The sequence below is a fragment of the Hyperolius riggenbachi genome, chromosome 11 (assembly GCF_040937935.1).
Source record: "Hyperolius riggenbachi isolate aHypRig1 chromosome 11, aHypRig1.pri, whole genome shotgun sequence".
NCBI lineage: Eukaryota > Metazoa > Chordata > Amphibia > Anura > Hyperoliidae > Hyperolius > Hyperolius riggenbachi.
Genome location: NC_090656.1, coordinates 179,252,751 through 179,279,452, shown reverse-complemented (window position 1 = coordinate 179,279,452; position 26,702 = coordinate 179,252,751). Strand labels below are relative to the sequence as shown.

Genomic DNA, 26,702 nt, shown 5'->3' with positions numbered 1-26,702 from the left:
TTTGCTAAACACAACAGGCCTTTTAACACTTAAAATGACTACTGTAGGGGGAAAAAGAGTTGAACTTGGGGCTTCTAAGGGTCCCCTGCAGACGCCCTGTGTCCGTACAGCCACTCACAGATGCTCCTGTCCCCGCCTCTGGTTCACTTCCGGAATTTGCATCTTTCAAGTCGAAAAACAACTGCGTCTGTACGGCTGCATCCGCGCTCCTGCTGACATCACCGGGAGTGTATGGCGCTGGCCCAGTACGGCCTGTGCCTGCATAGTAGGCTCCTGGTGACATCAGGGAGACGCAGCCGCAGAGGGGCAGTGGTTTTCTGACTTTAAAGTCACAAATTAGAAGTGAATCAGAGGCGGGGACCGGAGCATAGGTGAGTGGCTGTTGGGCACGGGATGTCTGGAGGGGACCATTAGAAGCCCCCAGTAAGTTCAACACTTTTTCCCCTACAATAGTCCTTTCATGTCCAATTAGTCCTTTAATGTGTTGGTATGCGTTAGTACAAGTTGGTAGGAGGAACCTTTGAGGGACAGTTAGTGTGACTATATGCACTCCGTACAGTGCAGAAGATGTTGGTTCTATATAAATATTAAATAATAAGAAAATAATAGTAATAATAATAAGCTTGTGCATACTTTTTCATCAGGAAACATTGGCATATAGCAGCTCTGATGAATAGCGTATTGGCACACAGATTGCCTCAGTGATTGCACCATAGCAGGAATCCCTAGATCCTACCTGTGTTTATTGAAAGTTTTCTTTACGCAAACAAATATATATGAAAAAGAAAAAAACTGGGGAGTTTTTAAAGGGAACCTGAAGTGAAAGGAATACAGAGACTGCCATCTTCATTCTCTAATAAACAATGCAAGTTTTAAGACTTCTGTGCAGATGCTCTGCCCTAATAGTGTTGTCCTTACTAATACTGTAAAGCAAAAATGTACTTTTTTTAAAGTAAAAGTTAGAAACTTGCCGATTGCATTTCTGTGTCCTCCCAAAGCACGGGCCTGCTCTCCTGTACAAAAAAAGAGCACAAACGCACTTCGACTAGACAGTAGCACAAGCCCGCTCGAGCACTGGCGGAAAAAGCAAAGCCTAATCCGGTCCATGCTACTGCACAGATGTCTTGTGTATGACCAGTATCATGGACCAGTTCAAGTCCGATCGGGGTTTGTGCATGTGCAAGCTGGAATGGCCAGTGGAGAGGGTGGTGAAGCCTGTGAAGGATCCAGGAGTTTCTCACTATTGAGGAGAGTACACATTTGGAGCACTTCTTCCCTATAGGTGTACTTTACTACATTGGCCCAGAATGAGCATGTAGCTGAAGGGCACCTCTGAACATGCATGGAAAAATAAGTAGCTGCTATTAGTGATGTCAATGTCATCCTAGTTGTGATTACATTTCAGGACCATTAACGTGAATTACCTGTTTTTGTTCTTCTCCAAGGCCATCCCACATAGAAGCTACAATTTTTGACACTTCACCAAAAGTAGCATTGGGGTTTTGACCTTTAATCGCTGCTTGGGTATCCCTAAAAAAGAGCGCATAGGCAGACACTGGCTTCTGGGGTTCATTTGGGTCTTTCTTTTTCTTCTTCTTTGGAGTCTTGGGTTTCTTCCCAGAATCTGGGGCAGCTCTTTTCTCTCCAATAATCTGTGGGACAAACAGATTAAATAAAAAATATTTGTATTGATTTTCTACTTGTCTGGCCTTGAAGTGTTCAAATCTAAGAGCATTATAATCCAAAACAACACTGTACATATCAAATAAACAATTATCTCAGTCATGGAATTTTATGCATCTATTACAAATTATTAGGCACTAAAGAGAAAATTAAAATGAGATCTCATAGAATAATAATAATAATAATAAAAAGACAATCGGACACAAAAAGCACTTCTTGGTTATAAAATGCGAGTAGAAAGTCCCAAATTAAATATTTTTTTTACACAATACCTGAAAGCAGCATTTCAGAAATAAGATACGTTAGTACATACATTTATTGTACCACTTTTAAGTAAATCTATCTAGTAGTATTTATAAGGAAAGTAATTTCATGCCTAAAGCTGCTTTCAAAGTAAATGTTTTATTTTAAGAAAGAAATGCAAAATATTTATAGTACTGGCATTTATTACCTCCTTTATAATGGCTATAAAATGTATTGTCCTCATGCTCACTGAAAATTACAGATTTTTTTAATCACTACCTGTAGCGCTCAAGTCTGGGCTGAATTTAAAATGTAAAACTGGAAACATACATTCCTTGCTGTCATCATTGTTAAACACCTATTATAAAAGTTCTAAATAATGATTTCATCGAGGTTTACACAATGTTTAAAATGCTACCTGTTTCAAACCTCCAGAGGTCTGACAACAGTAATTAATGGATGCTGAATTTAGGTGTCAGGTTTGCTGAAGTTATATGGAAAAGCATGATGGGAGAGGAGTATCAAAAGATCAGTGGGTGGTTCCTTGTAAGCAAAAGCTCAACAACTCTACTAGAGGTTATAGTTGTGGCTGACAATGAGGAAGGGCCTTAATACTCTTGCCCTGTTCTCATCCTAGAGCAGATGCAAAGCTATCTTTTAGATATACAAAGATTCACTCTTACAAATAAAATTAAAAACTGGCGAAATGTCACCATGTGGCCAACTCGATAAACAATCAACATTAGTATGCTTGCATTCCTTTGCAATGTGCTGCAACAGATAAATCACTCGGCTGAAGGCCAAGCTAACTTTAAAGGACAACTGTAGCAAGAGGGCTATGGAGGCTGCCATTTGTATTTCTTTTTAAACAATACCAGTTGCCTGGCAGCCCTGCTGATCTATTTGACTGCAGTAGTGTTTAATCAACACCAGAAACAAGCATGCAGCTAATCTTGTCAGATCTGACAATATTGTCAGAAACACCAGATCTGCTGCATGCTTGTTCAGGGTCTATTGCTAAAAATATTAGAGGGAGAGGATCAGCAGGACTGCCAGGCAACTGGTATTGCATAAAAGAAAACTATGGCAGCCTCCATAGCCCTTATTCTACTGGTGTCCTTTAAACAATTGTTTGCTTATCTTAGGCTAAATTGGACTTCATCAGTGCAATGAAGTTCTGGTTTACCATGACTTCAAGGGAACCGGAAGTGAGTTATATGGTGGCTGCCATATTTACTTCCTTTTAAACAATACCAGTTGCCTGGCAGTTCTGCTGATGTATTTGGCTGCAGTTGTGTGTGAATCACACACCTGAAACAAGCATGCAGCTAATCTAAACAGACTTTAGTCAGAGACATCCGATCTGTATGCTTGTTCAGGGTCTATGACTTAACGTTTTAGCGTTAGATGATCAGCAGGACCGCCAGGCAATTTGTTTTGTTTAAAAGTAAATAATGAGGTCAAGTCTACATATTCCTCTCACTTCTGATTTGCTTTAACTAAGAAGTTTGTAAAACTCCTGTTTCCCAAACCCTATCTACAAAGCCATATAAAACCTCAGCGATGGCAATTTGGCCTGGAATAACAGTCTACAAATTGTAATTGTACGGCTCTGTAAAATGAACAGGCTAAAGGTACACTATCTACCAGTGAGTCTGGTGTTTGCCTTTTCAGAGATGCATGAAAAGGATTTGTATATTTAATCTATCCCTGAGCATGTGATGCATCATGCAAATCTCCTCCTACTCACATGAAGCTGAGTAATTGCAAATACCTCTTGTTTTAAGAAGGCAAATTTATATTAAGAATAGCAATAGTATGTAGTCTTTCAGGTTCTTTACCAATCCCCCACCAAAAAAGAAAACCAAAAACAAAAAACGGTTCACAATGACTGAACCAGGTAACTGAATACATATGGACATCTGTACATTACTTAGCAGTATGTGAAAGGATTTTTAATTGCCGCAGGTACATTCTGTGGCAGAGATTCCTTTACTTCCTTCATAGTATTGTTGTTCAAATCTGGGTTTCCTTATTGGGAAACCCGGATAATGCCATCCAAAGTAGTTCAGCACCATTACGATTGTGTTCCACGTGACACTGAAGTGGAACGCAACTTTGTGACTTTCTTTCCGATCATGCTGCAAGGAGAAAACATCAGAGTCACAGAAAACGTGACGTGGAACACAACTCCATGACTCTCTACGATTATAATTGTACTGAACTGCTTCGTATGGCATTATCGGGTTTCCAAATAAGCAAACCCAGATTCGAACATCGCCATACCTTCCATGCCACTGATGTCAGAGTGACAAAGTTCAAGAGTAGTGAAACACCGGTAATGCAAACCAAGGGTTCTTAATCAAGGAGAAACTAGTGTCCACTCAAATAAATCACTATATCTAGGAAAGATCAGCACACCAATAATATGTTCAGCTCAGGTCATTATCAACTTCAATCCCCAACAACAGTTTTGGGGCCTCCCAGGGTGCCCCTTAATCAAGGCACCTAAGACATATTCTTATATGTTGCCATACTATTAACCTTTTTTTATTTTTTAGAACTGTACTTAACTTTTATACCTCTAATAAAAATCTGCACAAGAATCATCAAAAGAATACATTATTAAATCTTAAAGTATTTACACAATCTCTGTATTAAAAACTTGTTTTGCTGTACATACCCTGTTTGTGTCTTCTCCATCCTCTTCATTGACGGAGCTAGAAGGAGATGGTGTAGCAGACTTGCTTGCTGGTGGAGAGGGGGAGGTATGTGGCATGCCATTTCCACCAATATTTAGTCCTAACTGCGTGCTGAGCTGGGATTGGTTAATGGTGGTGAGTTGGCTTGGAGACATCATTCCCGCCCGTGCTACGTCAGACATGTGTACCAGCGACCTCATAAGTAATGAGTGGTCCTGGCGATACTGGGACATCTGAGCCTGTCTTTGATCCTAAGAAAAATAAGGAAAAATGAAAGCATTGAAAAAACACAATTTGCACCATAACAGGTTACATATGAATTGCACCTATACACATTATATTCAGCACTGGCAAACATGGATATTCCAGGAACAAGTGGGGGGAAACCTCCCCAGAAAGTTGTAAAAACTCGAGCCTCATTTCACATTGTTTAATGTAAAATAAAATATTTGTAATGGGAAGATTTTTTTGAGAACAAATGGTGTTATGGAAAAGAAATGGCTAATGTAGATTTTTGTTTAACACAATCTCCTTAGCAAAAAAATCATCATTTTTTTAATGTACGACACAAAAATACTTGCAGTGAACACTAACAACATATTCCTAACCATCAAACTATTTAAAAAAGGAAACACAACATGATGGTAACAAAGATTTATAAACATCACAAAAGTTATGATATAAAACAAACAAAAAAATAGCAGCTGCTTCTTGAACATCACAGTTCTGATGGGTACAAGATCTTGCTTTTTTATTAATGCTGCATAGTAAAAACCTTATTTTTCTTTTTTTCAAATCAACATTTTTATACTAGCAGTTAAAACTAACTCTATAGACATAACAAACAGTTTTTATATAACAGAGCACAGATAGGTGAAATAGTATGTGCTATCTTTTCAGCAGCTGGGAAAGCAATTTCTATGTAAACTCAACAACAGAGATAAGCATGTGTTCAGTTATTGAGCTAACCGCACAAGAAAACTGTAATGATAAAAAAACAGGTTGACAGAACAGCCTAAAAAAACATAAAGGTGGCTAGTGGCCTAGCAACAAAGGAGGCAGGGTGGCACATGGTTTTTGGGCCCCATCTGCGAGTCCTATATAAAATATTTGGCACATTTGCTTGTATCAGATTATTGGAATCTGCATCCTGATGTATCTCAAGGGAAGATTCTCATATAATCTACATATCAAAAAACATGCTGATAGGTTAATTAGCTTGTGCCTAAATTGGTCCTAGACTAAGGAAGTGACACTAGACTATGGCTATGAAGGGACATTAAATTATAAGCCCCTTGGAGGGACAGCTAGTGACATGAATTATTTGATATATTCTGTGAGAGATGGGGAACATAGGTTAGTGCAGTATAATATGTATAGTCATCCTGATCACAAATGTGTTCCTATGAGCAATGCATCATTTGTGTGGTAGTTAGTCATTACAAGTAAATGTCAGGGTCATATATTTCCCATTATGCAAAAAACTTAGCTCTACCCTGAAGACTGAAGAAGCAAGTCATATAGCAACTGTAGTATTAACAATTCATATTATTTCCATGTAATGAAGCCCAAATTCTCAAAGCCATGTTATTATTAACCTCCCTGGCGGTAAGCTCGTGCTGAGCACGGGCTAAGCCGCCGTGGAGGATTACTCAGGCCCTGTTGGGCCGATTTGTACACTTTTTTTTTTGTTGCACGCAGCTAGCACTTTGCTAGCTGTGTGCATAGCTTGATCGTCGCCGCTCGCCACCGATTCGCCGCGTTAGAGGGCCCCCCCAGACCTTGTGCGCACCCTGGCCAATCAGTGCCAAGCAGTGCTGTGGGATGAATCAGTTCTCCCTCTGACGTCACAACGTCGAAGACGTCATCCCGATCGTCACCATGGCGACGGGGGAAGCCAAACAGGAAGTCCTGTTCTGAACGAGATTTCCTGTTTGCACTGATCACCAGAGGCGATCGGAGGGGGTGGGGGATGCCGCTGCACAGCGGCTATCATGTAGCTATGCTAGCTACATAATTGAAAAAAAAAATTAAAGTGCTACGCTGCCCCCTGGCGGTTTTAATAGACCGCCAGGGAGGTTATTTCCTAGTATTTTATGTTGCAACACACAAACACACAAATAAATTTAACAGTGTGCACAGTTTTGGGCGCTTGTCTACTTTAGCAGACCCAGCGGGAAACCTCATAGGAACAGTTCTCCAATCACAGCACCCTCTACAGCATGAAGCATTGTGATTGGTCAAATATTGTGGGCATGATCTACTACAACCTATCTGAAACCTTGTAGTTAGAAAGGGTGCCATCAACTCACTTATGTTAGCGGAACAAATGTACCCAGCTTGCCAATGTTAAAATAAGGGCCAGTTAATCCCATTAAACAAAGTAGCCCGAGAAAGTACCGTAACTGTTGCACTATACCCAGGCACTCCCACTGTCTATGGAGCAGAAGTGTGCCATATCACGTGATTTAGCATTGCCTCTACTAACTACTGTGCACGTCAAAAATGACCAAGGGTGAACTGACCCTAAATCTCATGACTAGTAAAGTAGACAGCATAACAGAACAGAGGTGTAAGACATTTTGTCACAGCTTGACATATTTGTCTCTAATGCCCACTGTTCCCCTTGTTTTCCTCTTGGCCCCTCCGATCTTCCTAAGTGCCCCCCAGTAGCCTCTTCTGGGTTGCCAGAGTCAGGTATTAGTACACAGGTACTTGCCCAGCTGTGCGCATCCTACAGCGCCATTGCACTAATGCCTGACCCCGCAACCCAAAAGAGGCTGCTGGGGGGGGAACATTTAGGTAGATCGAAGGGGCAGAGAGGAGAATGGGGGGAGCGGTGGGCATCAGGATAGCTTTCAGTACATGCCTCCTCCCCCCATTTCTCCTACTTCATTCAGCTCTGGTATCCTTAATCCTTAGGCTATTGCTTGTGAACTTAAGTGGTTAACAGTTTCAACATATTAAATTAACGTACACTAATATTTATAAACCATTAAAAACTCTCAAGTGGTATCTAAATAAAGAAGTTATTAAAAAGTAATGCTTATTTGTTGATTAAATAAATGCTTCCCCGTATTTACTTAATTATAACCAGAAAACCTTAACCAAATTTTAAGGTGATTAAAATATTAATTACTCATGAAACTGAATTATAATTGCCCATCTTCAAACTAATGAGAGTTTAGAGCTCCTTTGCAAACCCATGTAATCGTTTCAAAGATATTACAAAATGTAATTTTAGAAGAATGACATCAAATTCAACAAAAATAAATGTTTTACAAAACTAAAAAAAAAACAAAAAGCCACAAAAATGTATTTATGGAGCTTTTACACGTTTCTAAAGCACAGTGTGATTTATATGTCAAACTAAGAGAATAAGTACAGCAAGACTTGAGAATCGGAAGTGGCATGTGCTAATTTATTTGGCCCATCTAAATTTAAAAATCAAAAGTGATAAACTCATTTGAAAGAAAATAAAATGTCACTTTGTAGGGAACTTAACAAGCAGTAAGACAATGTTTCAAATTATAATAAATTATTACACACAGGACAGCTTATCCAAGTCTTTTTATATTCATGCATATCTTATGGATATTCTTCATGCGTTGCAAACATACTTGCATTATACAAGTTTGCTTTTTTTTATTGCATTACAGGTGTAGTAAAAAAATAAAAACACTGATCTCATCTTGAAACAATCTGTAAATTTGTGTGTCAATACACCAGTATTATCCTCCAGCATTTCAAATTGTATTAAATGCTTGTTCAACACCACTAGGGAAAACAAGTTTAGGTAAACCTCTCACAACCAACCTAGAGGTTACTGGATCTTATGTCAAAAAAACGTAATTGATCGATAAAGTAATAATACAAAGTTGTTTTTAATAAGCATCTAACAAAAACAAGGATGACTAAATACTAATACAGTTCTTGCTTACGTTACAAACAATTGCAGTAGTAATGGTAGGTGGGATAAACCAATTAAGGCACCAGGAAAGGATTTAATTGTATCATGTAAATAGAGAAACCACCAAATTAAAACCACTGGAAGGTAAAAAGAATAACATTAACTTGACTTATTTGACAGCTGTCAATGAGTGAGATATATTAGGAAGCAAGAGAACAGGTTTTGAAGGTGAAGATTTGGAGGCAGGAAATAAATGGGAAGAATAATGACTTAGATGACTTTGCAAGGACCAAATTTAGATGGCTACATGACTGGGTCACAGCACTTCCGAATGGCAAATCTTGTGGTTTTTCTCAGTATATTGTGGTTAGTAGCTAGCAAAGTGGGTCTAAAAAAGGACAGAGTTATAGGTGCCCGGGACTCCGTGAAGAACATGGGAACCATAAGCTAGCCTGTCTGATCTGTTCCCACGGAAGAGTTACTGTAGCACAAAGTGGCACAAACATATTGCTGTCCATGATGAAAAAAAATAAGTGTTAGGGCACACCGTGCATTGCAGCTTTCATAGATAAATCAGTCAAAGTGCCCATGCTTATCCCTTTCCACTGCCAAAAGTGCCTACAATGGGTGTGTAAGCATGAGAACTTAAAAGGGAACCTTAACCGAGCCAGAATAAAAAAAAAAGTTTCACCTACCTAGATTTTCTACCAGCCCCCTGCAGACATACTGTGCTTGCGATCATCCGGTCACCCGCCACGGCTCAGTTTCATTTTCGGTGACTGGCCAGTCACTGAGGCAGTACGCCTGTGTGTCCATGCGTCCTTAATCCCGCTCTCGTCCCTGTGGCCGTCCTGCGCATGTGCAGTTTGCGCATGTACGTAGTACCCAAACTGCGCATCCACAGGATGGCCACAGGGTTGGAAGCGTGATCCAGGATGCGCACAGCCAGGGCCACGCAAAAACACTGGCTCGGTGACTGGCCAGTTGACAGAACAACGAAACTGAGCTACGGCAGGGGACCAGATGATCGGTGAGTGACAGCACGGGCACAGGACTTCTGCAGGGGACTGGGGAAAGTCTCAGGTACGTGAAACTTTTTTTTATTCTGGCTCGGTTTTTATTCTGGCTTTAAGCAATGCATGAAAGCAAAGTGGTTTTGATTTAATCCCATTTAGTCTCCAATTTCTCCAGATCTCAGTCGAATCATAGCAGAATCAGAAACATTTATAGCGCCAAGTGCAAACAGGGGGTTGTACACGGAATTGGTTTTGGCTCATAAAAGTTCTGGAAAGATGGGGTGATAATGTCAGAAAGTCAAGAGCCAAGACTGCCATACTATGGCACAACTAGTCACACTTGGCAATCATTTGTCATGCCCAAGCACAACGTGTGTGTGTGTGTGTGTGGGGGGGGGGGGAGGCAGAGGTAGGCGAAGGTTCAGCAGTGGGAGGTGTGGAAAAATATGTGGGAAGTGTTGCAAAAACAAGTCTTCTTCATAGATGCTACACCTCGCTACTTGAAGGCATTAAAGAATTAGCTGCTTAATGATTTTTTGCAAGTAAATTGACCTCCCTCAGCACCTGTTCTCCCCTCAAATCACAGCAGGATGAGCACAGTTACCTTTTTTAATATTTGGGGCTTTAACATTTTGGCTGATCAGCATACAAGGATACTTTTCATGTCCCACTGGACAATTTGTTAGCAACAATACAACATTATTTCACAGCTTCTACTGAAACCATTGTACATTCACAGCTAGCTTGTTTTAATTCACTGGTCACTGTCCATTTATTGGAACGAAAACAAATTTTGTAACTTGAATTGCCATTCACTACCAGGTAATAGATTGTCCTTGAATGGGTTTCAATGCCATAACTCCTAATTATTTAGAGTTTATGGGCCTCTTTCTACATGTTTTATATGTTTCCACCTCTTTTACATCACCCTATGAATGGAAAACATCTAAATATCGAAATACTATTTTCTTTGCCACATTCACAGGTTAAATAGGTAACAAGAGATCTAAAGCTACGAACATCTTAATTGTTCAAAAAAAAAAAAAATGCCGAGATCACTGTATTGACACATTGCTTGGGTCCTGACTGAGCAGCATGTTCTATTCAGTGGAGAGGCATGGATAAAAAAGTGGTACCCTACTACAGAACTTGAAAGGAAGTTCTTTCAAATACGATCAAAAGGGAGGTGAACAACATTAGTAGGAAAGCTGTACATGTTCTCATCCAAAGTGATCAGAAACAATTGTTTCAGATAATGAAAACCTAGTACATAACGTAGCTGTACAAGCCTGGGGAAATAGGGATAGAGAAATTTGTTTTGACAAAAAAAAAAAAGCCTTTGTTAAATCTAGCACTACACAGCTCTCCCTTGCTTAATTCAGAAGCTGCGCAGGGTCAGGCAAGAAAATATTATACTCCCAGCAGTGTTCTCCCCAGAATTTTTTTCCAGCCGGGTGGCATGGAATAGTAGCCGGGTGGCATGAAAAAGTAGCCGGGTGGGTCGAGATGAAAATCCAGGGCAACTCTGCTTACAGCATAGGAGGAGGTGAGGTGGTGAGCTGACGACAGCCGGGTGGTCACCAAATCTAGCCGGGTGGAGCACCCGGCTAAAAGAGCCTGGGGAGAACACTGCCCAGAAATCTCATGGAGAATCATTTTAGGACCTGATAAGAACAATTTAATAACATTATGTTGAAAAAAAGACTTTACAGATTTTACAATAGAGGAATTTCCCTACAAGATTGCAGGTAGTAGAATATGTAATGCATTGCCATGGATCTAAATATACTGTATAGGTTTCTTCTCATCTTATTAAAACAAAAATGCAAATCAAGCAAAAATAAATACACCCCATAATCTCTGAATACAAGTTCACTGAAGACTTGTATAAAGTAGCTCACAACTGAGTACAACTCTCACATTTTTGGGAATGTTTTATTACATCTTCATAGATACTTTAGTATTTAATTATCAATAGTAGTCATATCATATAAACTGTACTCCAACTTCTTCCAGCATCCCACAGAAAGGGACCAAACATGACATGGTACTAAAAATAAGTAACTGATGGTACCCATGCACGATACAATAAAAACGTTTGATTTTCCCGTTTATTCGAACTAAATGATCGAATCGAATGAAAGTTGAAAATATTTTTTTTCGATCAAGAAATTCGAACGATTATCCCACTTTTTTGAGAAAAATCTTATCAGACATGTTGGAAAAATCTTTATATTTGATCTGACAGAATAATCGAACCAAATTATCTAATCGAAAAAAAATGGAAAATTTAACCACGTTTGGGTACCTTTTGTTCTTATGAACTTTGTGTTCTTATGAACTGAGACTTCCACACTTTAAAGCAAATCTAAAGCACAAAAAAAAACCTCACCAGCTAAGGAATTGTATGTGTCGTATAGATAATAAATATAACTTTTATTTTTAGTTATATAGCTTTATGTGTAACGTTGCATCAGACTATCAACAGCTGCTGTTTAGACTCTACACTATGGGCTTGATTCACAAAGTGGTGCTAACCTACTTAGCACGCCTAAAGTAGTTTAGACGTGATAACCTTTGCACCAGTAGGTTAGCACCATTTTCAGGAATAAAACTCGCGTGCAAAGTTTTACGCGCGCAGAAAATTGCATAGGGTTTAATGGGTGCATAAAAGTTTACGCGCGCAAAACTTTATGCGCACTAAACATTGCACGCAGGAATTTCGCGCGAGTTTGGTTTTATCACACCTAAACTGAGTTTAGGCGTGATAAAGGGCTTTTCACCAGCGTGCTAACAGTTTGCACCGCTTTGTGAATCAAGCCCTATGTATTTTAAGCTGTAAAACAAAATAGAAGTAATAACACTTTGAACTTTCCTATAGTCAAACATTATCTCAAGATGTCTCTCACTGTTTCTTGGCTGTTTAAGCTCTTCAGAAAACAGGACCGAGATCGACCAAGTTGTTCAACTAGCTTGGAGAAGCTATTTTGCATAGATAACTCAAGTTTTTATTTTTTTTTTTAATCTTCCTGTATTGGAAAACATGAGACTTTTCTTTGCTATTTATGTTATGTTTAATATTTGTATTAGACATACAATTCATTATCTCACAACTTTATTTTCGTTTCAGACTTACTTTAAAAAGTGAGCATCCAGGAACCAAAATGACAGCAACACTTCCGAATACTTCAAGGAATCAAAAAGAGGAAGAATAAACCTGGGATACTAGGTGGACAAAACCCAAGGGACCTGTTTCCACTACACACAGATTGAATGCAGAATGGATGCAGAAAAACTGACTCCAATGAATGCCTATGGGAAAGTCTGCATCAGAAAAATCGCGATTAGTGGAAACAGGCCCATAGGCATTCATTAGAGTCAGTTTTTCTGCATCCATTATGCATTTAATCTGCATGTAGTGGAAACAGGCCCAAAGATTTCAATCAAGAAAGAGATGAAGACAGAAGGGGGGGATGGGGAATAATAATAATGTGGTGTCAGTGTTTAATTTTATTAGTGAACAACATTTAGGGTCTATGTTTTTATTATATTTTCCACTTGCATCAAGGATTTGAAATTTGTGCTAGAGTAGTCAGATCGCATATAAACCTATTCATGATTTTACTGGACATAGGGTCCAAATAGCTTCATAACCATGCTAGGTGGGGATCATCTGCTCTTTCTCACAAGGCATCTACAACTGCTTAAAGTCATAAGATCTGGTGGAAAGAGAAAGAAGGGACATACATTTACTTATTCTATACAAGTCCCTATGCTTTGGGGCAAGCCAGTTTGCACGTACCTGAAAGTGTTATTATGGTAAACAAACACATAGGTTAATGCAAGTGTAGATTTTTTTTATACTACAGAAGCATTGCTTGTCTATGGAGTAATAGATAATGCCTGCTTCTTGCAGGTCTAAACTAGGTCCTTAAAGGGAAGGTTCAAGCAAAATAAAAAAATGAGTTTCACTTACCTGGGGCTTCTACCAGCCCCATGCAGCCATCCTGTGCCCTCGCTGTCACTCACTGCTGCTCCAGTCCCTCGCTGGCAGCTTGCCGACCTCGGAGGTCGGGGGCCGCATTGCGTACGTTTTTACGCATTCCCACTAGTGCAGGAACATTAACCCATACATTTTTACGCGTTGCTGGTTCAATGCGTAAATTTTTACGCATTGAACCAGTAATGCGTAAAAATGTATGTGTTAATGTTCCTGCACTAGCGGGAATGCGTAAAAATGTATGCAATGCGTCCCGCCGACCTCCGAGGTCGGCAAGCTGGCGGCGGGGGACTGGAGCAGCAGTGAGTGACTACGAGGGCACAGGATGGCTGCATGGGGCTGGTAGAAGCCCCAGGTAAGTGAAACTCATTTTTTTTATTTTGCTTGGACATTCCCTTTAAGGAGACACTGAGGCGGAAAAAAATGATATAATGATTTGTATGTGTAGTACAGCTAAGAAATAAAACATTAGGAGCAGAGACATAAGTCTAATATTGTTTCCAGTACAGGAAGGGTTAAGAAACTCTAGTTATCTATGCAAAAGAGCCATTGAGCTCCACGACTTTCAAAGTCGCAGACAGCTTTGTCTTCTGAAGCTTGTTATCTCAACTGTTAATCACAGTAGTTTCTTTTTCTGTCCAGAGGACAGTTCAAAAGTTCACTGGCCTGCTCTGTAAAATCGTTTAGAATGCTGAGTAGTGTGTAAACTGCAAATATTAGAGAATGAAACAATGTTATAAAAACACTATATAACTGAAAATAAAAATATGAGAATAATTTTCTTTGCTACTAATGTTCTAGTAATTATCCGTACTACACAACCAATTCATTATATCATTTTTTTTTTTCGCTTCAGTGTCTCTTTAAATCACATGTGAAACTTTCTGCTGGCAGATGAAAAACTGCCCTTTATTCCATGATACCAATGGCCAATAATGGCCACATATTTACATGTATACAATTCTTGATGTGTAAATCTTTGTATAAACCAAACACAAAGGTTTATTTATGTTAATGCTCCTGACGTAGGAGTTCTATAATTTTAAATGTTTTAGCCCCTTAGTATGCAGCGGTTGAAGAGGAAGGGGAGTAAAAAGTAAACATAAAAGAAGGCTTAGAAGTATGTTCCGCATACTTCTGTTTCATCCTATTCCTCCAATAGCCATCATTCTCTACTTCAGCTATTATAAAAACCAAAAATGACTGCTGGCTAGTAATAATCAAAATGTTCTACGAGAAACAGCCACAGATAGAATCATCAAAAGATGAATGATTGTGGCCTTCAAAAATGTAGTTGTTCTCTGGCTGTTAGCCATAGTAATAAACATCTTTATAAAAAATAATAAGTACTTGTTTTAATAGAATGTTCCACGCATTAAACACACTAATGACCCATGAAATAACGGTTTTATCTTCAACATATTAGGCAACATTGCCCCTACGCTGTATTAATTGAAAATGTGCTCATGTTAGCTAAATATAAAGTCATAAAGAGAAGAGATAGAAATATGAGTAAGTGCTTAGAATATTCAGTGTAAAATGTCTGATCCAAAATAGATACTTGCTAATCTCCCCTATTTATCATTCTATGCATTGGTATACATTACAAAATTTACCACAAATACTTATTGTGCAGTAGAGAAAACTATTTCTAATTTCCCAGATGAGACGAGGAGGTTATATAGAGAAGGGCAATCTAAAGTCAATTCAATTTTATAATGTAATATTTACATTTACACATGACAGACTCAAAACTCAAGGTTGCTACAGGAATATAAGAGCAGAACACATTTTTTTTTTACTGAAGGTTTATTTACAGGAATAGCATTGAACACTTGTCCAACAATATTCATCTTATCTAATTTGTAGGTGTTCTTGACAAAAAGCGAGTCAAGCCATGTACAGACTGAACATTTGTTGCCCCACCATACAGACATGCTGCCTGGATCTGCCACCTGTTCTGTTCTATGGAAAGTGGCATATGAGAAAGCAGTGGCCTGCACAGGAAAATCAAAGGTATAGTGGTCAGGTGACCATGAACTGTCCTACTGGGATTACTGTAAAACAAAACCAACTATGCTAGGGGACACCTGTACACATTTATATTTGCTGTCAAGCAACACATTTTTATTGACTGAAACAATAATTGTGTCAGTTGGTTAAATATCTCCAATGGGGACAGAGATAGCAAAAAGGTAAAGAAAAAAACAAAAAAAACTCTTTATGGATTGAGTAAAACCTTTAAAATCAAAATTAGTATTAATTTTTCCTAGTTTATGGACCTTAATTTTAGTCATGTACTGTGAGTGTTAAGGAGCTCCACTTCTCAGCTCCAATTCTCAGAATTGGGCAATAGCTTCATGTCACTTCTGCTGGATAGTGTTGGGCGAACAGTGTTCGCCACTGTTCGGGTTCTGCAGAACATCACCCTGTTCGGGTGATGTTCGAGTTCGGCCGAACACCTGACGGTGCTCGGCCAAACCGTTCGGCCATATGGCCGAACTAAGAGCGCATGGCCGAACGTTCCCCGAACGTTCGGCTAGCGCTGTGATTGGCCGAACGGGTCACGTGGTTCGGACCCGAACGCGCTCTGATTGGCCGAACTGTCACGTGGTTCGGGTAAATAAATACCCGAACCACGTCATATCTCCGCCATTTGTCTGTGGGTTTAGCTTTGGGTAGGCAGGCAGGGTAGTTCGCGCTCCAGCCACGCTAGCCAGGGTCCCCCCCAGTCATTGTGTGTCACTGCTGGGAACAGTAGTACACCGCTCGTTCAGCCACACTATATAGCATTCTGTGTACTGTTCTGTGTCTGCTGGGAACAGTGGTACACCGCTCGTTCAGCCACACTATATAGCATTCTGTGTACTGTTCTGTGTCTGCTGGGAACAGTGGTACACCGCTCGTTCAGCCACACTATATAGCATTCTGTGTACTGTTCTGTGTCTGCTGGGAACAGTAGTACACCGCTCGTTCAGCCACACTATATAGCATTCTGTGTACTGTTCTGTGTCTGCTGGGAACAGTAGTACACCGCTCGTTCAGCCACACTATATAGCATTCTGTGTACTGTTCTGTGTCTGCTGGGAACAGTAGTACACCGCTCGTTCAGCCACACTATATAGCATTCTGTGTACTGTTCTGTGTCTGCTGGGAATAGTGGTACACCGCTCGTTCAGCCACACTATATAGCATTCTGTGTACTGTTCTGTGTCTGCTGGGAACAGTAGTACACCGCTCGTTCAGCCACACTATATAGCATTCTGTGTACTGTTCTGTGTCTGCTGGGAACAGTAGTACACCGCTCGTTCAGCCACACTATATAGCATTCTGTGTACTGTTCTGTGTCTGCTGGGAACAGTAGTACACCGCTCGTTCAGCCACACTATATAGCATTCTGTGTACTGTTCTGTGTCTGCTGGGAACAGTAGTACACCGCTCGTTCAGCCACACTATATAGCATTCTGTGTACTGTTCTGTGTCTGCTGGGAATAGTGGTACACCGCTCGTTCAGCCACACTATATAGCATTCTGTGTACTGTTCTGTGTCTGCTGGGAACAGTAGTACACCGCTCGTTCAGCCACACTATATAGCATTCTGTGTACTGTTCTGTGTCTGCTGGGAACAGTAGTACACCGCTCGTTCAGCCACACTATATAGCATTCTGTGTACTGTTCTGTGTCTGCTGGGAATAGTGGTACACCGCTCGTTCAGCCACACTATATAGCATTCTGTGTACTGTTCTGTGTCTGCTGGGAACAGTGGTACACCGCTCGTTCAGCCACACTATATAGCATTCTGTGTACTGTTCTGTGTCTGCTGGGAACAGTGGTACACCGCTCGTTCAGCCACACTATATAGCATTCTGTGTACTGTTCTGTGTCTGCTGGGAACAGTAGTACACCGCTCGTTCAGCCACACTATATAGCATTCTGTGTACTGTTCTGTGTCTGCTGGGAACAGTAGTACACCGCTCGTTCAGCCACACTATATAGCATTCTGTGTACTGTTCTGTGTCTGCTGGGAACAGTAGTACACCGCTCGTTCAGCCACACTATATAGCATTCTGTGTACTGTTCTGTGTCTGCTGGGAATAGTGGTACACCGCTCGTTCAGCCACACTATATAGCATTCTGTGTACTGTTCTGTGTCTGCTGGGAATAGTGGTACACCGCTCGTTCGCCACTGTATAGCATTGTGCTCTGTGTCGCTGCTGGGAATAGTGGTACACCGCTCACCCGTCACTGTATAGCATTGTGCTCTGTGTCGCTGCTGGGAATAGTGGTACACCGCTCACCCGTCACTGTATAGCATTGTGCTCTGTGTCGCTGCTGGGAATAGTGGTACTGTATAGCATTTCTGTACTGCCACTGTACTGCTGCCAGTCAGCGTGTACTGTAAGGATAAGTGAAATGAGGAAGAAATCCGGTGAAAGAGGGAGGGGCAAGGGAAGAGGTGTTTCCCCTGACGGTTCACGTACAGGCCACAGGGGAGCACCCAAGAAAACCCACTCAATACCGCCCATGTTGTCCAGGACAACAACCCTCACAAATCCAAAAGAACAGGACCAGATAATTACTTGGATGACCTCTCAAGCGTCCAGCAGTGGGTTAAGCAGCACCAGCACATCACGCACGAGGTCCGAGTCCTCAGCCAGTTACAAGGAGCCAGTGGGCACAAAGCTGACACAACCGGCAGCGACACCACGCACACAACTGCCAGATAACCAGTCCGATGAATTACCTCAGGACACAATGGGGTATTCGCAGGAGCTATTCCCAGCCCAACAAACTTCCACCTTTCAAAGGTCAATGGAGGAACAGCCAGAAATGTTGTGCCTGGATTCACAACCGTTAACTGTGGGAAATGCACCGCGCACTGAAATACAAGGCGAGTCCGAAGAGGACTCGGAAACCCAAATCCCAGAGCAATTTGGGCAGGAGGGGTTGCAATTGCAGGAGGTCGGCCGACAAGATCTGGAAGACGACGTTGGAGTGTGCTGCGCAGAGGTTGTTGTGGGGAGCTCTACTCCACGGCGGTGGCCCACAATGACATATGACGAGTTTGAGGAGATGGAAGAGGAGGGTATGGACAATGTGGACAGAGACCCAGATTTTGTTTGTGAACGAGAACATCGCCGTCGTAGCAGCAGCACAGATGAGTCTGTTGAAGAACACACTGCTGCACGAGTTCGCCTTGTGCCACAAGGTAGGCGGCGCGCAATTTCAGGCACCACAAGCGTGGAAGTTCAAGTGAGAGGCAAAAGAGGAGCAAACAGAAATCGCCAGCAAGGAGGCAGGTGCTCCAAAGTCTGGGCTTTCTTTGAAGACTGCACTGAGGATGTTACCATGGCGATTTGCAAGGTGTGCAAGACCCGCCTGAGCAGGGGGAAAAATATTAACAACCTCTCCACCACCAGCATGAGCCGTCACATGCTATCCAAACATCCCACTCTTTGGGCAAACGCGTCAGGACAGGGTACCAGAAACAACACTGCCTCCCTTGGGTTCACCAGACTCACCACCAGACCCGCCTCAGCAGCAGCAGTAGCCCAGCCATTGCGTGGTTCACAACATTCACAAACATCAGACGACGCTGACACTGTCACTTTCCGGAGTAGTGCTCTTGAGGTCTCCCAGTGTTCATCAAACACAACAACCAACAGCCCTTCCGTGTGCAGCGCTACGGTTCAGTTGTCTGTGTCGGAGATGTTTGAGCGCAAGAGGAAATTGCCAGCAAATGACCCCCGGGCCGTGGCAGTAACAGCCAGCATAGCCAAGCTTCTGGCCTGCGAAATGCTGCCATATCGATTGGTGGAGACAAACAGCTTCAAGGGCATGATGTCAGTGGCCATCCCACGTTACGTGGTTCCCAGCCGCTACCACTTTGCACGCTCTGCAGTGCCTGAGTTGCATGAGCACGTGGTCAGCAAAATAACCCGAAGCTTGAAGAATGCCGTTGCCTGCAAGGTTCACCTCACCACTGACACCTGGACGAGTGCGTTCGGCCAGGGTCGATACATCTCCCTTACCGCGCACTGGGTGAACCTTGTGGAGCCTGGCAGCGATTCCTCACCTGCTACGGCACGGGTGTTGCCCACGCCACAAACAGCTGCACCGCCGTCCCTCCCACTGGATAACAGCAGCACCTACCTCTCTGACTCCTTCTCCTCCAACGCATCTCAAAGCTGTACCTCATCCGGAAACGCTAACCCAGCAGCAGTAGGATCGTGGAAGCAGTGCAGCACAGCTGTTGGCATGCGTCAGCAAGCGTTGCTGAAGCTAATCTGCCTTGGGGATAAGCAGCACACAGGGGAGGAAATTTGGAGGGGAATAAAGGAACAGACGGATTTGTGGCTGGCACCGCTGGACCTGAAACCGGGCATGGTTGTGTGTGATAATGGGAGTAATCTCATTCGCGCTTTAAGGTTGGCTAAGCTGACACACATCCCTTGCCTGGCGCACGTGATGAACCTAGTAGTTCAGCGGTTCCTGAGGACATACCCAGGCGTGCCCGATCTGCTGTTGAAGGTGCGTCGAGTGTCCAAACATTGTAGAAATTCCAGTACTGCTTCGGGGGCACTCGCCAAGATGCAGGAGCGCTTCAATCTCCCCCACCATCGCTTGCTGTGTGATGTCCCTACGCGCTGGAATTCTACGCTGCACATGCTAGCCCGCTTTTGCGAGCAGAAGAGTGCAGTGGTCCAGTACATGACGGCGCAGTACCGAGGCGCATCCGGCCAGCTGCCAAGCTTCTGTGGATCCGATTGGGCCAACATGTTGGACCTCTGCCAAGTCCTCCAAAATTTTGAGCAATCCACGTTGCTTGTGAGCAGTGACAACTCTTCAGTCAGCATTACCATACCACTGCTGTGTTTACTGAAGAGGTCGATGTTAAAAATCAAGGAAACAGCTGTCATGATGCAACTGGGGGAATCTGAAGGAGAAAACGATCAGCGTGATGGTACCAACATCAGGCCATCCGCCTCAGGGAACGCTGGCCCCAGCAGCTATGACGAAGAAGAGGAGGAGGAACAGCTGGAGTTGGAGCAGGAATTTCATGCCACCACTGACGAGGGCCAGAGCGGTGCACGTTGGACTTCCACAATTCAACGCGAATGGTCAGCAGAAGCAGACCAGGAGGAAGGTGACGACTATGATGCATCACAACAACTATCACAACGCTCACAAGAGGATGATGAGGATTCTGGTAGGACTCTGGCACACATGGCTCAATTCATGCTAGACTGCATTGAACGTGACCCACGCATTGTGCGCATTCTGGACAACACCAATTACTGGGTTTATACCCTTCTGGATCCACGGTACAAACACAATGTTCCAAAACTGCTTGAAGAAAGAGTCAGACAGGTCAAAATGGAAGAATACCAGCAGGCCCTTGTGGAGACTTTAGAGAGGAGATTGACATCCTCCCCCTCCTCTAGCCAGTTGTACGCAGACAGACTGACTTCCGCAAACCCAGGACGACCAGGAGGGCAGCAAACAACGCAAGCCGCAGCTAGTACCCAAAAGGGAATGGTATCGGCAGTGTCCTTGGAGTGGGAAAATTTTCTGACACCCATGCAGCCGCAGCCCACTGAACAGCAAGCGTGCAGATCCACCTCCAACACCGATCGCCTAGAGAAGATGGTCAAGGACTACATGTCAGATGGCGTAGCTGTGTCGAACCATCCATCTGCACCCTTCAACTATTGGGTATCGAAGCTAGACACCTGGCACGAACTGGCAATGTACGCAATAGAGGTGCTGGCTTGCCCGGCAGCCAGCGTTATGTCGGAACGCTGTTTCAGTGCTGCCGGAGGCATCGTCACAGATCGGCGTATCCGCCTCTCTACAGAAAATGCAGACCGTCTGACTCAAATTAAAATGAATCAATCCTGGATTGGAAATGACTACGCAACACTCCAGGACCCCAACCAAGTAACATGACCAATGAACATCTGGGATGGTGTTGCGTTTCCGGGCCCTGTTTATTGAACCTCTCATCTGTATTACATTTATGACTGCATGGCGGCAAAAAGCATTGCTGCTATATCCGCACGCTTTTTGTCCACATGCAAGGCCTGGGTTGTTGTGTCTCACAAAGCGTGGCCTTCTCCTCCTGCGCCTGCTCCTGTTCCATCACGTCTGCTGCTGCTGGGTTAGCGTTGCCGCGTGGTCCCTGTTTATTGAACCACTTATCTTTATTACATTTATGACTGCATGGCGGTACAAAGCATGCTATCCGCACGCTTCTTGCCCTCATGCAAGGCCTGGGTTGTTGTGTCTCACAAAGCGTGGCCTTCTCCTCCTGCGCCTGCTCCTGTTCCATCACGTCTGCTGCTGCTGGGTTAGCGTTGCCGCGTGGTCCCTGTTTATTGAACCACTTATCTTTATTACATTTATGACTGCATGGCGGTACAAAGCATGCTATCCGCACGCTTCTTGCCCTCATGCAAGGCCTGGGTTGTTGTGTCTCACAAAGCGTGGCCTTCTCCTCCTGCGCCTCCTCCTGTTCCATCACGTCTGCTGCTGCTGGGTTAGCGTTGCCGCGTGGTCCCTGTTTATTGAACCACTTATCTTTATTACATTTATGACTGCATGGCGGTACAAAGCATGCTATCCGCACGCTTCTTGCCCTCATGCAAGGCCGGGGTTGTTGTGTCTCACAAAGCGTGGCCTTCTCCTCCTGCGCCTCCTCCTGTTCCATCACGTCTGCTGCTGCTGGGTTAGCGTTGCCGCGTGGTCCCTGTTTATTGAACCACTTATCTTTATTACATTTATGACTGCATGGCGGTACAAAGCATGCTATCCGCACGCTTCTTGCCCTCATGCAAGGCCTGGGTTGTTGTGTCTCACAAAGCGTGGCCTTCTCCTCCTGCGCCTGCTCCTGTTCCATCACGTCTGCTGCTGCTGGGTTAGCGTTGCCGCGTGGTCCCTGTTTATTGAACCACTTATCTTTATTACATTTATGACTGCATGGCGGTACAAAGCCTGCTATCCGCACGCTTCTTGCCCTCATGCAAGGCCGGGGTTGTTGTGTCTCACAAAGCGTGGCCTTCTTCTCCTCCTGCGCCACCCTCCTCCTGTTCCATCACGTGTGCTGCTGCTGGGTTAGCGTTACCGGTCCCTTTTCCTGGAACCTCTTATATGTATTACATTTATGACTGCATGCCGACAAAAAACATGTTACCTGTGCAAAGAAAACAGACATTTCCCGCATTTAAAAGACAGTTTTCCCTTTGAAACTTTAAAATCGATTTTCTCAAAAACTATAAGCTCTTTTTGCTAATTTTTTTTTCCTCTTGTACCCACTCCCAAGGTGCACATACCCTGTAAATTTGGGGTATGTAGCATGCAAGGAGGCTTTACAAACCACAAAAGTTCGGGTCCCCATTGACTTCCATTATGTTCGGAGTTCGGGTCGAACACCCGAACATCGCGGCCATGTTCGGCCTGTTCGGCCCGAACCCGAACATCTAGATGTTCGCCCAACACTACTGCTGGATTCTTCTTGATGTAGTCTCCAATTTCAGAATGTGACAGCTTTGACATAGCAGCATCAAAAAACTAACATGGAAAAGTGATCTTACCTAAGGCAGTGAAATGAAATTTATTTTCACATCAGCTTCAGAAAAACTTCCACAAAAACAAAAAGTAAAGGTCTAGTGAATCAAAATGAAAGTAAAATGGGGTGGGGAGAGCATAGACATAATATTTAAAGGGAACAAATGATTTTACAGTTCTAGGATTTAAATTGGAGCACAAAATGGATCTTGAGATCCCACAGAAATACTACAGTATGCTGCAAATGGGCAGTGCTTATTGGTTACTAAGAGCCTACTGGTACAGAGGTGGGCTTTCAAAACGAAACCACATATTTGACTGGCCAGGTCTGGTGTAAGCAAAGGGTTTAACAACTTTTAATGTTTGTTAAAGTGTACCAGAGCTGTTCTAAATAAAAACGTTTTATACATACCTGGTGCTTTCTCAAGCCCCATCCGCTCGGATCGCTCCCACGCCGCCGTCCTCAGTTTTCTCGCAGCTCCGATACCGGGTCCCCGCACTTTCGTCAGTTGGAGCCAGTCTGACGTAAGTGAAGTGCGCTGTTTGCTCATTTCTCCAGCAGCTGCTGGAGAGATACGTGGAGGGTGCACTTCTGCGGAGACTGGCCCGACTGACAGAAGTGCAGGGACCAGGTATCGGAGCTGCAAGAAGACTGAGGAACGCGGCGTGGGAGCGATCCGAGCGGATGGGGCTGGAGGAAGCCCCAGGTATGTATAAAACATTTTATTTAGAACAGCTCTGGTTTCCTTTAACATCATAGCTGGTATATCAAATATTTTTATTTTTTTTGTACCTGGGAAATGGTGAGCTTTAACCACTTCGCCATATCTGGACGCATATATCCGTCCAGATAGGCAGTGGTGCTGCAGCCGTGTGGTGCGCGCGCCCCCGCTGCCTCCCGCTGCCCCCCCCGATCAGTGAATGGGAATATAATTCCCATTCACCGATCCAAGTCCCCGGCAGAAATACCGACGCTTTCTCATCAGAGAGCGTTGTATTTCTGCCCCCAGAAAAAAACAACTTCTCTTCATTTTAGTTCCTAGATGCGACATCGTTCGCATCTAGGAACTTTTTGAATGTGGCCATCTTGTGGCCAAATAGTAAACTGCACCCACATACCTGTATTGAATAAAAAATACCTTTTTTTTACATCTAAAATTGGCTATTTACCTCCCAAACTAAAATTACCCAAATACATTTTTGTATTAAAAAAAATAATTAAAAAAATTACAATAAAAAAAAAATAAAATACATAAATAGTTACCTAAGGGTCTGAACTTTTTAAATATACATGTCAAGAGAGTATCTTATTACATTTTTTAAAATTATAAGCTTGTAAATAGTGATCGACGCAAATTGAAAAAATGCACCTTTATTTCTAAATAAAATATCGGCGCCATAAATTGTGATAGGGACGTAATTTAAATGGTGTAATAAGCGGGACAAATGGGCACATACAATGCATGGGTTTTAATTACTGTAGCATGTATTAATTTTAAACTATAATGGCCAAAAACTGAGAAATAATGTTTTTTTTCCATTTCTATCTTAATCTTCCTGTTAAAATGTATTTACAGTAAAGTGGCTCTTAGCAAAATGTACTACCTAAAGAAAGCCTAATTAGTGGCGGAAAAAACGAGATATAGATCAATTAATTTTGATAAGTAGCGATAAAGTTATTAGCGAATGAATGGGAGGTGAACATTGCTTGGATGCATAAGATTTTCGAAGCTGTAGGCTGAAGTGGTTAAAGCAATAATTCTAATTGCAGCACCCACTGCATGTATATCAGAAACCTGGCTAGTAACAGGATCTATCTAATGCATATTTAAAAATATTCATGAAAAATGCTCATTTCTGTGTTTTTCACCAAAGTCAGAATAGCATGTTTTAATATGAATTGGATTTCAAGGATGTGTGGAAGGCCAATTCCAGGACAAGATAAAAAGCTAGTGAAAGGCACATGACAGAGCTTAGCAGTTGTCATAAATTCGGAAAGAAATGCTTTAAAAAACCAAAGCTAAAAGTGTTTAGCTTAAGAAACCAATCAGTTGTCAATCACAGTCTGTCTATCACTGTCTGAGTCTGGTGCAGTATGCAGATTATCAATAAATTTGTCCGTATCAATTATTTACTGTCATTAAAGAAAATAGATTTTTCTAAATGTTGCGGTTTTTTTTTAATTTGTGTGCTATGCACTGTATATACACATGTCTATCTCATCATGTCACTTAAAGAGGAGCTGTTAGGTATAAGGTCTCAGAGAAAAAAAAACACATATCACTAGCTAAATATTGGCTCTACTTACATTACATATGCATTTCACTGTCCAGGTTTGGATTTCACAGAATGTTTATATAGTATTTGCAGAGAATGATGCTCCTGACAGCTCATGGCAGGTTCCATGTTTGCCTGTCTCCTATGAAGCCAATTGTGATGTCATATCCTCCCTGCTTCCTGATGATTCGACTCAAAAAAGATTCTAATGGACAACACTACTGTGCAGTGAATATTAATTAGCCATGTGGCTAGGAACAATAGCGGACTCATGCAGTATACTCTAAGGGAACATGTGCCCTGTGATTTTTCAGTGCTGTGAGTTTAGGCTGCTGTTACAAGCTGCTGTAACATGAGCCTGTAACTTCTCACTGTGAAAGCAGCATTAGGGCGTGATAGGAAAATGAAGGGGAGGACCAAGGTAGTGCAGTGGGGAGAAGAGTCAGCCCCAGAATTCTTTGCAGTATCTGTTATGCGTCCTGCCGGCCTTCTTAGGAGTTTGGGAATAACAGCCTTGCTGTTCAGCACACATCAAAGTAAGAGAGATTTTTAACTTCAGTATTGCCTTTTTGGCTTCCTTCTAAACTGTTTAACACAGGAGAATAGAGGTTTAAATTAGCTTTTGCAGCCTGACAGTTACTCTTTATGGTTTCTTTTAAGTCTGCTACAAGAGAGTGTTGCAAACCAATTCTGAGTTAAGTCTGGCACACACTTTCTATTTTTAAAGGCCTATCTCTAGTTTAAAGGTCTATTTTAAAACACTCCCTTGACTGCCCTTGTTGCTGAGAAGGAGTTTCAGATTTGGAACCTTTAAAGAGAAACCATAACCAAGAATTGAACTTCATTTCATTCAGTAGCCAATACCCCCTTTCCCATGAGAAATATTTTCTTCTTTTCTCAAAACGGATCATCATAAGGCCCTGTATGGCTGATTTTGTGGTGAAACCCCTCCCACAGTATGATGTCATCGCATCACAGCTCTGAGATCCTGACATCACACTGTGGGAGCCTTGTTGCATTGTGGGAAATAACAGCTGTTTCCAACTACCAAAAAAGCAAGCACCATCTACTTCCAGTGACATCACCTGTCAGCAGTAAAAATGTCACCATGTGATAAATGTCTCAATGTAAATCAGGGAGAGGAAATATTTTACAATGAGCAAACACTAACTAAATCATTTATACGCAATTATTGTAAAAAATGAAGCACTTTTTTATTACATTATTTTCACTGGAGTTCCTCTTTAAATCACCATGTGCAACATAATTGTTCTCAACTTAGATGTCCAAAGTCTTAGTACTAT

At 42.4% G+C, this 26,702-nt stretch overlaps 1 protein-coding gene across 2 annotated transcripts in view; it reads right to left on the bottom strand.

Moving 5' to 3' along the window:
- TOX3 (TOX high mobility group box family member 3) overlaps positions 1 to 26,702 on the bottom strand; it is a 176,085-nt gene that overhangs the window by 9,039 nt on the left and 140,344 nt on the right. For both annotated transcript variants that reach the window (XM_068261419.1, XM_068261420.1), the window contains 2 exons: positions 4,610 to 4,879; positions 1,425 to 1,652 (listed from right to left, as the gene is read on the bottom strand). In XM_068261419.1, coding sequence (XP_068117520.1) covers positions 1,425 to 1,652; positions 4,610 to 4,879 — 498 coding nt within the window. The remainder of the gene's footprint in view (positions 1 to 1,424; positions 1,653 to 4,609; positions 4,880 to 26,702) is intronic.